Here is a 14,815-nt window from a genome sequence, read left to right on the forward strand (position 1 = left end):
TGTCACCAGGGGCACACCACAAGGAGGCGTATTATCACCACTGCTGTGGCTCCTGGTGATTAACGAAATACTTAAGGAATTTGACCAACTACGTATAAAGACTGTAGCTTATGCTGATGACGTGGTCATAATGATCACCGGGAAGTTCCCACAAACGCTATCGGAACTCATGCAAGGAGCTCTGGACAAATTATCAAGATGGGCACACAACAATGGACTTGGGGTGAACCCATCTAAGACAGAGCTGGTTCTATTTACGAACAAGAGAAAAGTCAAACCATTCACCCTACCAACGCTGGATGGAGTGGCCCTAAAGCTCTCCCTAGAGGCCAAGTACCTTGGCATTATCCTGGACCACCAACTAACGTGGAAAAGGAATGTCGAGGAACGTGCCAAGAGAGGAACTTATAACCCTTTATTCTTGCAAGAACTCTATTGGTAAGAGTTGGGGTTTGAAACCACAGGTCATACACTGGATTTTTACGGCCATAGTTCGCCCCATTCTGACTTATGGTTCATTGGTATGGTGGAATGCTTTGAGTAAGACATCCCTTCTCCGTAAGATTAATGTCGTTCAAAGAGCGGCATCTCTCCTAATTACCGGTGCCATGAAAAGCACTCCACAGGCTGCTCTCAATGTATTACTGGATCTTCATCCGATGAATCTCGTGGTACAGGAGTTGGCAGCAAAGAGTGCTCTCCGACTCAAGGAGTTAAATTCATGGCGTAACTTCGACTACGACCATGCTGCTATCTTACGACAATCTGGACTATCAGTGGGTTTGGAGGTAATCAGTGACTATATATCACCACAATTACACTTCGACGACATTGAAGTTCGGATACCTGACAGAGAAGCCTGGACCCACAACTCCCTACCTCTACCCGGTATAGAGATTTATACCGACGGATCCAAGATGGAAAAGGGAACAGGAGCGGGCGTCTACAGTGATACCCTCAACTTACGGATCTCGTACAAGCTAAGCGAAAATTGTAGCGTCTTCCAAGCCGAAATCTTTGCGGTCACGAAAGCAGCAGAATTGATTAAAAACATGGAAGGGGATATAGCCGGACCGGTGACTATCTATGTGGATAGCCAAGCGGCCCTAAAATCACTTAGATCCCATTCAATCAAATCTGCTGCGGTCTTGCACTGCAGGAAAGCTTTGGAGGCCCTACGATCAATCGTTACCTTGTGCTGGGTCCCGGGGCATTGCGACATCGAGGGAAATGGAAAGGCGGATGAACTGGCACGTCGCGGATCTGAGTCAAACGACATCGAAATCAATAACTCAATCAGGCCACCCCTGTGTCACTTCATGCGTCTCCTAGAACAAACATACAGGGAGAAGGCTGGTCAGATTTGGAATAACGAACCTGGCTGCAAGGTATCAAAGGCAATCTGGCCCAACCTCTCCAAACGGAAGACCACTTCCCTACTCTCTATGAGAAAACCCGACCTAAAACTAATGATTGGAGTTATCACGGGACACTGCAGGATAAGACCAATGACCTGCAAATGGGATAGAGATGACCCCACGGACTACTGCAGATTATGCGAAGACGAAGAAGAAACAGAGACGATTGAGCACTTATTATGCCGTTGTCCAATGCTCAGGACCAGGAGAATTCAAACAATGGGTGAACATACGTTATCATCTCTGACAACATTCTGCCAAGCCGAGCCGACAACACTGCTTCTTCTCGCCAAGGGTCTGAAGTGTCTTCAACACGAACAAACTACAGCATCTTAATACGGCAAACCTCCTTACTCGCTCTCTCTCTCTTTACAAATAATCTCTCAATCCGTAGCACTTACTTAATCATTCTCAACTATCTTCTAACTTACTTAATTATTCCTTTTTCTTACTTCTAAACTCGATATGCTATTATTTCTTTTCTTTTCTCCTACCCTTACTATAGGATGAACACAATGGACCATAAGGTCTCCGAGTGGAGTGGCTGTCCAACACGACAGCTGCGCGTCCTTTAACCTAACCTAACCTAAAATCATAAAATTGCTGTAGTGCTGAATTCGATTTAAGAACGCCTAGTTTCATGAAATTTTTTAATGACATTCACGCTAGTGTGGACCGGGACTTATGGTTTAGGAGGTGCTTGATTTCATTTTTTGTTGTTGGATTGTTGAGTATCTATGTGTTAAATTTACGGGATGTTTTCTTTTTTTCGGATTACTGCCAATTTTATTCGCATATTCATCATCAGTAAGTTGTGATCTGAGGGTACGTCCGCTCCTGGATAGGTTGAGCATTTTGTCACAGAGGATCTAAAACGTCTATTGATGATTATAAAATCGATTTGGTTCCGTACTATGTTTCCTCTATTATCTTGTGACGATTTGACGTTTAAGCTATGGAATTGACAGTTGAAATCGAGTGGATTTCGTAAATGTAAACCAAGCATTAGCATTATTCCACCATGTTAGTCCCAATTTACATTGGGCGAGTTTACTTGCGGCAATTGCCATTTTGAAGGAGAGAGAGGTGAGGCATATGGTAACCCTTTGCCTCTCAGCACCCTCTCTCACCTACAAACTTACAATTGCCGCAAGTAAACTCGCCTAATGTAAATTGGGACTTATCAACTAATTTTACTTATGCTTGGTTTACATCGGCATCATTTCGTGATTTCGAAGGTGTTTCGTGATTTCGCGCGGAATCAAGCAAAATGTATCATGATTTCGCATACAAAAATAAAAGCTGTGTTCCTTTACTTACCTGAGGTTACCATTTTTACCATTTGTTACCATTTTTAACCTGCAAAGCGTTCCTTAACCCCGAAAAGTGGCAAAACTGGAAGCAATTTTTAAGAGAGTGAGAGTGGAGAGAGAGCGAAAATGGCTTTCTCTTCTACCACAGGCTACCAGCAAAATTTCTGCAGGTAAAAAATGGCAGAACTGATTTTTCGACTTTTGTTTGACGATTATTTCACAATGAAAAAGAAAATTTACGAAAATCAGACAAAAAGTCGAACGCTGACAAAACTAAATTAAAAACTGTGAAATAAAAGACGAAAATTGATTTTTTATTTTTCTTTTTGACATTGCTGCCATTTCTACAATTTTTCCGTTCCTTTACTTTTCTGGTAAAAATGTTCATGAGAGAGTAATTTTGAGCAATTTTGACACTTTTCTCTTTTACCACTCTTACCATTAAAAAAGTAAGGAACAAAGCTAAAATCATCTCATTTCGCGATTTCAGCGAATTCACAGTACACATGATATACAACCCTGATTTTGCCTAAAAAAGTACCAAAAGTTGCAACACTTTACACGTATCACAATAAACAAGGTAGATGGTCAATTGATGCGACAAAAAATTTAGTATCAAAATTTGTAAACAATGTGAAAAAATATGAAATTACAATGGGTGTTTTCATTTATTCGACCTTTTTATTGTTAATAAAAGAAGTGTGTTTTCGAGCTTGAGGCCTTTGTTGTTGTATTTATTTAATTTCCAATATTTCGAAATTTCATCCTCAGGGGAAATGTTGTGTAAATACTAAAAAATAATAAAAACTTAAAAAACTGCTGTAGCGTTCCTACTCCGTCAAGTGCAATAATGAAACTTTTTTTTTAGTATTTACACAACATTTCCCTGAGGATGAAATTCACAGAATTTCGAAATATTGGAAATTAAATAAATACAACAACAAAGGCCTCAAGCTCGAAAACACACTTCTTTTAATATGAAATTACTTTAGTCCCAATTTGCATTAGGCGAGTTTACTTGCGGCAATTGTCAGTTTGTAGGTGAGAGAGGGGGCTCAGAGGCAAAGGGTTACCATATGCCTCACCTCTCTCTCCATCAAACTGACAATTGCCGCAAGTAAACTCGCCTAATGTAAATTGGGACTTATTACAATGCCATTTTTCATTGTGTTCCCGTACTTTTTGTCATTATGTTGGAAAAAAGAGCGAATTTTCAAAAATTGCTTCCCCATACAAATTTCTTAAAAAATACGGGAAAGAAAAATGACGGAAATGGCAAAAACTCCAGCAGAAATGTCAAAATCAACGCATCAGCTACATTATTTAGATGCCAATGAACCTGCTGCTACTTTCTCTTAGGCCAAAATTGTATGGCAGAAAACTGGAGAAGAGGGTGCTATTCGGCGCTATTTTTGTTTAAAGAGAAGTGCAAGCCTTGCTAGATTTCGGAGTATGGGAACGCATTTTTAGCACTAAACGGGAAAACTACTGCAAGTAGTAATATTTTGCAAGTTCTGAACACAACTTTTATCTACCAAAATTTATTATAATGATGTCTCAACGATAAAATGTTTTTTTTTTTTTTTGTTTTCATTTGCTGGTACTATACACAATTAATACGATATATAAATAATTTTATGATAATTTTCGAAATAAAGTTGTAAAGTTCTATATTGTCGTATCTTTTTGATGACTAATACAATTTACAACAACTTCTTTTGAAAATTCATGTTCGATTAGCTGCGCATATGCATCTACCTTGATTATTGTGACAAGTTTGAAATCAACCAAAAAATAAGTGTAAACACCGGGGTGTATTTCAGGATTTTGTGAAATCCATTGGCTTTTGAAGCGCAAGTGTAAACTTGGCAATAATTCAAAAACAAAAAACATCTTGTTTGCAAGTTTTTTAACCATTTATTTTCACTTTTGTTATGGTTTGAGCATGGTACAATTAAAAAGGTAGAAGCAACGGCGAATTGCTACAACAAAGCAACTTTTTTTGTAATGTAAAATGTCAAAATTTTCGCCAAATGATCTCTTGTTGTCTCTTTTTATCGCTTGTGTTTGTCTATAAATTGAACACATGCTATCTCTTACTTACCGAATCATATGGTTTTTTGTTTTGATTTTTCATGGCGAATTCCTAGTTTTTTGACGTTTTAGATTCGATCAGCTGGGCTGAGGCATCTACCTTTTTAATTGTATCATGGGTTTGAGTATTTTTGTTTTTCTCCATCATATAACAACAATAGCTGTGTCTGGTTACCCTAAAATTTGTAACAATTTGTACCAATTGTTGCTGGAAGCCGTCTGTTAACACAAAAAACCAGCAAAAGAGAGCGATTCGAGAGAGACATTTTGACAGTTCTTTCACTGAGAGCTTGCAAATTCTTGCTGGACAAATTTCTTCTAGCAAGCACTTGCAAGCTCTTCTTCTTCCTGAAAACAATCAATCAGCTGTTTTTAGTTTATTGTTGATTTATGTTTGTGAACATTAAAAACAATTTTATTGTGGAAATAACATAGTCTAATTGTATTGTTTTATGGAGAACAAATTTGTAAAGTGGAAAAAGACTTTTTTGTTTCATTTTTCTTTTTATTTTTAATAAAATACAACGTGTTTGCTTCCTTTGTTGGCGGACAAATTGTTCTGTTTTGGCAAGTCAGCTGATAGCTTGCTGGTTTTTGCTGGGAAGGTGTCTGTTTACTTTCTAAAATTTTCTAGCAAAAGAAAATAAAAACCCAATATAAAACAGTTTCATTTTTCGGTAGTTTATGACAAAATAGCAGAGTCGCTTAAATAGTATGGTGTTTTCGTGCGTTGTTTAGAATAAATAGTCAAATGAAATCGAATGGATTTCAGATGAGATTTCATTTGACGTTTAAGCTATGGAGTTGACAGTTGAAATCGAGTGGATTTCGTTTTTTCATTTTTCTTTTTATTTTTAATAAAATACAACGTGTTTGCTTCCTTTGTTGGCGGACAAATTGTTCAGTTTTGGCAAGTCAGCTGATAGCTTGCTGGTTTTTGCTGGGAAGGTGTCTGTTTACTTTCTAAAATTTTCTAGCAAAAGAGAATAATACCCCGGTTACACTATTGAAGGTTAACCCACTGGGTTTAATAGATCCAGTGGGTTAATCTTTGCTGGTTACTCTTAGCTTTTCGAGGATATAAACTGTCAGCTGTTGTTTGTTTACGTATACATACAAAATAACTAATAAAGTCGTGTTTTACACTTTTACGATTTCTCGTATGAGATATCGTCCCTCTTTGGTCATATTCGATTATTTTACATGCAGGGATACATTTTTTGTAACATGGTATCAAGCGTACTTTTTGTTAAAAAATTGTATAATGTAAAAAATAAATAATTTTATGATTTTCAAATAATTTTAGATTTATTAACTCCATAACATCGCATGCGACCTATCGTGAATGTGTAAAACACGACAAACTCTGTTGCAGAAACAGTTGCAACGTACTTTTTGAGTAGAGTTGGATTTTTTTGCACAAATACCGAATACAACACTGTATTTTTGGTGGATTTGTGCCGGATTTAAAATAAACCCAGCCGTCAGAGGATTTAATTTTTGTATGGCAAATCTGGTCAGATTTGACCAGATTAAGCAATAAATCCTCATGAAGTGGGTTAACCCGGCAAAAAGCTGTAGTGTAACCGTGCTATAAAAACCCAATATAAAACAGTTTCATTTTTCGGTTTATGACAAAATAGCAGAGTCGCTTAAAATAGTATGGTGTTTTCGTGCGTTGTTTAGAATAAATAGTCAAATGAAATCGAATGGATTTCAGATGAGATTTCATTTGACGTTTAAGCTATGTAATTGACAGTTGAAATCGAGTGGATTTCGTAAATGTAAACTTATGCTTGGTTTACATTCGGCGTCGTTTCGTGTAATGCCAAGTTTACATTTGCGCTCCAAAATCCACAGGATTTCACGAAATCCTGAAATACACCCCTGAGTTTACACTTATTTTTTGTTGATTTCAAACATATCACAATGATCAAGCTAGATGCATATGCGCAGCTGATCGAACATGAATTTTCAAAACAAGTTGTTGTAAATTGAATTAATCATCAAAAATATACCACAGTATAGAACTTTACAAATTTGTTTGGAAAATTATCGTAAAATTATCTATACATCGTATTAATTGTGTATAGTACTAATAAATGAAAAAATAAAAAAATGATTTTATCGTTGAGACATAATACTAAATTTTAATAGAAAAAGTTGTGCTCAGAACTTGCACAATATTAGTACTAGCAGTAGTTTTCCCGTTTAGTGCTAAAAATTAGAGCTGGCAAACTATCGATATCGGCCCCATTCGATTTTTTCGATATATCTGTTAAAAACAATCGATAAAATCGATATTATCGTGGATTTGTCACCCCTATTTATTTAGAATCCAGAATTACCAAAAACGTGTTTTGTTCACATTTCTTGTTAAATTGAAATACCGTTGTAATTTTAAAACGTCGAGGTGGAGGTTGAAAAGATTTGTTCCAGCCCAATTTGACGAAATCATTTTGGAGAATAATATTATTTCACTTTCTGTTGTTACTGACTTGCCGGCCGTGTGCGGATATAGTTAAAAATTTAATACAAAACAAAAATAATCATGGGAATTACCCCCTGTTTTTGTAATTTTTTATTCTTTTCACACGAATTGTCAAATTTTGTAGATCGATTTACTCGTATTATGGCTATATAACATCATATGCTTTTTCACATGTATGACATCAGCTAGTGTGTATATACCCAAAATGACAACATACATGTGAAAAAGCATATGGTGTAATATAGCCATTAGTAGCACTGACGAATTCTTAACTATGGTGATCCATCTGAAAGAGGTGCTGGTGTTTGCTTGTTGATCATGATTCAATTATTTTTCGCAGGTTTGATTGTGTTACTTTTGGATGAATTGTTGCAAAAAGGTTATGACTTTGGCTCTCTCTTCATCGCCACCAACATTTGCGAAACCTATTAGGCCGTTTATATATAACAAGGTTAACCCAGTGGGTCTGGGTTTCAAATGTCATTTCCATTGTATATACTTCAAACAAATCCTCATAAAGAAGGTTAACCCTGCAAAAAACTATAATATAAACGCCGTATATGTATGTGTAGAAGGTCTTCTCAAACACCACCGGTACAACTGGACGAGATACGTGAAAAGTGATACGTGAAAAGTGTTGCAACATTTGGTACTTTTTTAGGCAAAAACAGGGTTGTATATCATGTGTACTGTGATTTCGATGTTGATTTCGCTGAAATCACGAAATGAGATGATTTCATTTTTGTATGCGAAATCATGATAAATTTTGCTTGATTCCGCGCGAAATCACGAAACGCCTTCGAAATCACGAAACGACGCCGAATGTAAACCAAGCATAAACTTGGCATTAGCATTATTCCACCATAGCTTTGTTCCTTTACTTTTTTAATGGTAAGAGTGGTAAAAGAGAAAAGTGTCAAAATTGCTCAAAATTGCTCTCTCATGAACATTTTTACCAGAAAAGTAAAGGAACGGAAAAATTGTAGATCTGGCAGCAATGTCAGAAAGAATCATAAAAAATCAATTTTCGCCTTTTATTTCACAGTTTTTAATTTAGTTTTGTCAGCGTTCGACTTTTTCTTCTTCATTGTGAAATAATCGTCAAACAAAAGTCGAAAAATCAGTTCTGCCATTTTTTACCTGCAGAAATTTTGCTGGTAGCCTGTGGTAGAAGAGAAAGCCATTTTCGCTCTCTCTCCCCTCTCACTCTATTAAAAATTTCTTCCAGTTTTGCCACTTTTCGGGGTTAAGGAACGCTTTGCAGGTTAAAAATGGTAACAAATGGTAAAAATGGTTACCTCAGGTAAGTAAAGGAACACAGCTCATGTTATCAACTAATTTTACTTATGCTTGGTTTACATTCGGCATCATTTCGTCATTTCGAAGGTGTTTCGTGATATCGCGCGGAATCAAGCAAAATGTATCATGATTTCGCATACAAAAATAAAATTATCTCATTTCGCGATTTCAGCGAAATCACAGTACACATGATATACAACCCTGATTTTGCCTAAAAAAGTACCAAAAGTTGCAACACTTTACACGTATCGCAATAAACAAGGTAGATGGTTAATTGATGCGACAAAAAATTTAGTATCAAAATTTGTAAACAAATTCAAGTGCAATAATGAAACTTAACGGAGTAGGAACGATACAGTAGTTTTTTAAGTTTTTATTATTTTTTAGTATTTACACAACATTTCCCTGAGGATGAAATTCACATAATTTCGAAGTATTGGAAATTAAATAAATACATCAACAAAGGCCTCAAGCTCGAAAACACACTTTTTTAATATGAAATTACTTTTGGCCTGTTCCCGTACTTTATAAAGTGGCAAAAGTCGTAAAAATTGTAAAATTCGTAAACGATTTTCATATAAACTTTGTGTACGGGAACGCAAAATGTGTAAAAGTGGTAAAAATTGTAAAAACTTTTTAGTTCTGGAACAGAACTTTTATTACAATGCTATTTTTCATTGTATTCCCGTACTCTTTAGTGGTTATGTTAGGAAAAAGAGCGAATTATCAAAAATTGCTTTCCCATACAAATTTCTTAAAAAATACGGGAAAGAAAAATGACGGAAATGGCAAAAACTCCAGCAGAAATGTCAAAATCAACGTATCAGCTATATTATTTAGATGCCAATGAACCTGCTCTACTTTCTCCTAGGCCAAAATTGTATGGCAGAAAACTGGTGAAGAGGGTGCTAGTCGGCGTTTAAAGAGAAGTGCAAGCCTTGCTAGATTTCGGAGTATGGGAACGCATTTTTAGCACTAAACGGGAAAACTACTGCAAGTAGTAATATTTTGCAAGTTCTGAACACAACTTTTATCTATCAACATTTATTATTATAATGTCTCAACGATAAAATCGTTTTTTTTATGTTTTCATTTGCTAGTACTATACACAATTAATACGATATATAAATAATTTTATGATAATTTTCGAAATAAAGTTGTAAAGTTCTATATTGTCGTATCTTTTTGATGACTAATACAATTTACAACAACTTCTTTTGAAAATTCATGTTCGATTAGCTGCGCATATGCATCTACCTTGATTATTGTGACAAGTTTGAAATCAACCATGGCACAATTAACCAGGTAGTGGCATCGTATAATTGTGAATATGTTATGTCAAAACTTTCTTTATGTTGTTGGGGAAATTACAACAAAAATAATTTTTTTATAAAGGGATTTGACTTTTCATATTCGATCAGCTGGTGTGATACCACTACCTGGTAGTTCTGCCATGAAATCAACCAAAAAATAAGTGTAAACACCGGGGTGTATTTCAGGATTTTGTGAAATCTATTGGCTTTTGAAGCGCAAGTGTAAACTTGGCAATAATTCAAAAATAAAAAACATCTTGTTTGCAAGTTTTTTAACCATTTATTTTCACTTTTGTTATGGTTTGAGCATGGTACAATTAAAAAGGTAGAAACAACGGCGAATTGCTACAACAAAGCAACTTTTTTTGTAATGTAAAATGTCAAAATTTTCGCCAAATGATCTCTTGTTGTCTCTTTTTATCGCTTGTGTTTGTCTATAAATTGAACACATGCTATCTCTTACTTACCGAATCATATGGTTTTTTGTTTTGATTTTTCATGGCGAATTCCTAGTTTTTTGACGTTTTAGATTCGATCAGCTGGGCTGAGGCATCTACCTTTTTAATTGTATCATGGGTTTGAGTATTTTTGTTTTTCTCCATCATATAACAACAATATAAAACAAGCTCTCTTCCTTTACGTGCAAGAATCTTAAAGTTTTACCACTTTTTACTCGAAAAGCGTTCCTTTACTTCAGGCACCATACAATTCATATCGTAGCAGTTTACAACCTTTACTACTTTTGCCGGTTTTACCATTTTTAAAAGTAAAGGAACAGATCATTTTTCGGTAGTTTATGACAAAGTAGCAGAGTCGCTTAAAATAGTATGGTGTTTTCGTGCGTTGTTTAGAATAAATCGTCATTTATTTGTGTATGGTAAATGACGAAAAAATTGCCTGTTTTAACAAATAAATGACGAAACGGTCCTAAACCTGATTTTTGTTCTAATGTAAAAAGCATATTAGATTATAATGCAGCTTGATGTTTGAAATCCAGAGGATTTATTATATCCATTTATATGTAAACGCACTATAAACTTGCACATATATGCGGGAACACGTCTATTGCTTTTAACACTCAAACATAATACATTTTTTAGAGTGTATTTTCAACATATGTTTTCATCTGAACTGTTGCTACACATATTTTATTTGATTTACATGTTTATATTGAGCAACATCGTATACATATTTTATTTAAGTTGTAAATATCGTAAAATCTGAATAGCAACGTGGATTAATGTCCTTTCCCAAAAATAATTTAAAAAATACTTGGCAACAATTTGTTTTGTAGTTTTGCTAGGTAACCCTAGCGCGTCAGTCATTCAAGATTTCGCAAGCGCGTCGTCTTTGTTCAAAAATCTTTCAAGTTTTCGCGCTGACAAACGCAGTTTGTGTGAAGTAACGGTAACCTGACACCTCGAAGGCGTCATAGCATTCATTTATTAAGAAAGTGTGTAGAAAATATACAAATTCTTTAATCTTTTTTGGTAATTGTGTATATTCTGGACGCAAGAAGATAATATGGATAAGCCGTCTGGAAGTGCTGGTCGTTCCCGCGGCCGAGCCAGTGCAAGCCAAGCTCAATCTGGTGGAGAAGGAGTAGCACGCGGTAGGCGTCCCCAACAATCGGTAAGTTTTTATAAACCACGATTATCAAATCCAGCACCATAAACTAAAAAAGTGCTTAGATATAGCGTATGAACATCAATTCCTGCCACGCTTAATGTACCATTTCAGCAATTTCATTTTTGCTAATCAAGGTTATGTCTCAATTCTGAACATGAAATATTCTATTCAATTTCAGTAAGTTATATATAATATTAGGTTAGGTTGGAAGGGGGCATAGCGATCCATAGGTCCATACCTTTTAGAGAGGAACGCCCAATTCTTTTAAATTTTCATCATAGGTTAGTATCCTGGTCACAAAAATGTACATTTTGTTCGGGGAAGTTGATACTTCCCGAGATATTTACTAGGGTAGATTAAATATCAGAAGAACCGATTGAATTGTTTTCTGAAGAAACTATGGAGCAAGTTGAGTTTAAGCATTAAGCTCGGATAAAATTATTTTTTTCTATATAGCTGGCCTTCGGCCGGGGATTTAAGACTTTCTGCTAAGGACAGGAGCCAATCTAGGAAACGGGAGCAACATTTTCTTTTAAATTAAAATTTTTATCTAAGTAGCCGACATTTAACAAGGGAATTTTCGGAACTTCGGAGGCCCATATCTCGGGAAGTATGGACTTCCGCAAAAAATGTTATATATATTTTGCATCAGGGTAACAAGACCTACCTGTGGAAAAAATTTGGTCCCGATCCGAGCTTAATGCTTAAACTCATCTTAAGCTGAAACGGGTACGCGATTTTTCTATAGGTAAAAAGTCTTCTGTGAACTTGAAAAATGTCCACAGGTAGTGTTTTTTGTACTGATTCCAACTATATATTATTTTCCTTTGTGAAATGTAAACATCCCAAAAATTCCTTGTTTATAGACTAAGTAGCCGGACGAACATAATTAAAATTTAAAAGACATTGTGTTCCCTTACCCGAGTTTTGCACCTGTCCATAGGAGAAAGTCTTAATCGCGTCCAAAGGCCGGTAATGACTGTTGTCATAGTGCGTAGGTTTGGTTTACTCATATGTAGGGATTTTGTTAGTTTCGTTGATACACATAATCAATCGGTGCTTGGTTTATTGTACAACTCGCAAAGTGCCCGCTACTTCGTATGCGGAAAGGATATAAAAAACAAATAAACAATATATAATATGAAAATGGCGAACACTGAAAATTGAATTGTACTTATACCAATTTTAATCAATATTTATTGTTATTTTAGTACTGTTCGTACCGCTTTAGTTCGATTTTCAAAAAGATCAGCCGTATCTCACCCTTACATGTTAACAGCTAGACCAACATTGTACACCAGTACTCACACTAAATCCAAAAAATGCAGTTTCCAGCACTGTTCCTACACCCAATAGTACGATTTTCCAAAACTACCTCAAACCTTCAGATTTGATTCCAGCTCTATCCGTTCCCCCAAATACCCACTGTACCAAATTTAGTATCATTTAGTACTTTTCGTACCCTTAAGTACGAATTTTCAAAACTACTTCCATTCTACCCTCCAACAGTAGCCTTAATTCAAAATTTCAGGATTCCAGCTCTATCCGTTCAACCTAAATCCAAATTGTACCAAATTTAGTACCATTTTGTACTTGTCGTACCCATAAGTTCGAAACTGATTCCATTCTACTCTCTAATTCAAATTTCAGGATCCCAGCTCTATCCGCTCAACCTAAATCCAAATTGTACAAAATTTAGTACCATTTTGTACCTGTCGTACCCATAAGTACGAATTTTCAAAACTACTTCCGTTCTACTCTCCAACAGTAGCCTTAGTTCAGGATTCCAGCTCCATCCGTTCGCCCAAATCGTAATTATTCCAAATTTAGTACCATTTAGTACTTTTCGTACCCATAAGTACGAATTTTCAAAACTACTTCCATTCTACCCTTCAACTGTAGCCTTAATTCACAATTTCAGGAAACCAGGTCTATCGCTTCAACTTAAATCCAAATTGTACAAAGTTTAGTACCATTTAGTACTTGTCGTACCCATGAGTACGAATTTTCAAAACTACTTCCATTCTAATCTCTAACAGCAACCTTAATTCAAATTTCAGGATTCCAGCTCTATCCGTTCGCCCAACATCGTAATTGTACCAAATTTAGTACCATTTAGTACTTTTCGTACCCATAAGTACGAAATTTCAAAACTACTTCCATTCTACCCTCCAACTGTAGCATTAATTCAAAAATTCAGTATTCCAGCTCTATCCGTTTAACCTAAATCCAAATTGTACCAAATTTAGTACCATTTAGTACTTTTCGTACGCATAAGTACGAATTTTAAAAACTACATCCATTTTACTCTCCAACAGTAGCCTTAGTTCCAAATTTCAGGATTCCAGCTCTATCCGTTCGCCCAAATCATAATTGTACCATAGGTATTTAGTATCATTTGTTACTTTTCGTACCCATAAGTACGAATTTTCAAAACTACTTCCGTTCTACTCTCCAACAGTAGCCTTAGTTCAGGATTCCAGCTCCATCCGTTCGCCCAAATCGTAATTATTCCAAATTTAGTACCATTTAGTACTTTTCGTACCCATAAGTACGAATTTTCAAAACTACTTCCATTCTACCCTCCAACTGTAGCATTAATTCAAAATTTCAGTATTCCACCTCTATCCGTTCAACCTAAATCCAAATTGTACCAAATTTAGCAAATTTAGTACCATTTAGTACTTTTCGTACCCATAAGTACCAATTTTAAAAACTACATCCATTTTAATCTCCAACAGTAGCCCTAGTTCCAAATTTCAGGATTGCAGCTCTATCCGTTCGCCCAAATCCTAATTGTACCAAATTTAGTACCATTTAGTACTTTTCGTACCCATAAGTACGAATTTTCAAAACTACTTCCATTTTACTCTCCAACAGTAGCCTTAGTTCAAAATTTCAGGATTCCAACTCTATCCGTTCGTCCAAATCATAAGTGTACCAAATTTAGTACAATTTACTACTTTTCGTACCCATAAGTACTAATTTTCAAAAATACGTGCATTCTACTATCCAATAGTAGCCTTAATTCAAAATTTCAGGATTCCAGGTCTATCCGTTCGCAAAAATCATAATTGTACCAAATTTAGTACCATTTAGTACTTTTCGTACACATGTGTACAATTTTCCTAAGCCACCTTCTTATGTTAACCGTACCTTTTAACCTTGATTCTCACACCAAATTTCAACCTTTAACCTTTATCCGTTCACAAAATACGAATTGGCACCAAATTTAGTACACTTTAGTACTTTTCGTAC

The 14,815-nt window shown here is 35.6% G+C and overlaps 1 protein-coding gene across 4 annotated transcripts in view; it reads left to right on the forward strand.

Moving 5' to 3' along the window:
* The first annotated feature begins 11,012 nt into the window (after positions 1–11,012).
* aub (piwi like RNA-mediated gene silencing protein aubergine) overlaps positions 11,013–14,815 on the forward strand; it is a 50,920-nt gene continuing 47,117 nt past the window's right edge. Inside the window, exons 1-2 of one of the 4 annotated variants that reach the window (XM_073968800.1) lie at positions 11,013–11,335; positions 11,445–11,560. In XM_073968800.1, the coding sequence (XP_073824901.1) occupies positions 11,453–11,560 (108 nt within the window). In that variant the 5' untranslated portion in view covers positions 11,013–11,335; positions 11,445–11,452. Of the gene's footprint in view, positions 11,382–11,444; positions 11,561–14,815 lie in introns of all 4 variants that reach the window. The other 3 variants (XM_073968803.1, XM_073968802.1, XM_073968801.1) reach the window with 3 other exon arrangements.

The sequence above is a fragment of the Musca autumnalis genome, unplaced genomic scaffold (assembly GCF_047663935.1).
Source record: "Musca autumnalis isolate F117 unplaced genomic scaffold, ASM4766393v1 scaffold_2, whole genome shotgun sequence".
Classification (NCBI taxonomy): Eukaryota; Metazoa; Arthropoda; class Insecta; order Diptera; family Muscidae; genus Musca; species Musca autumnalis.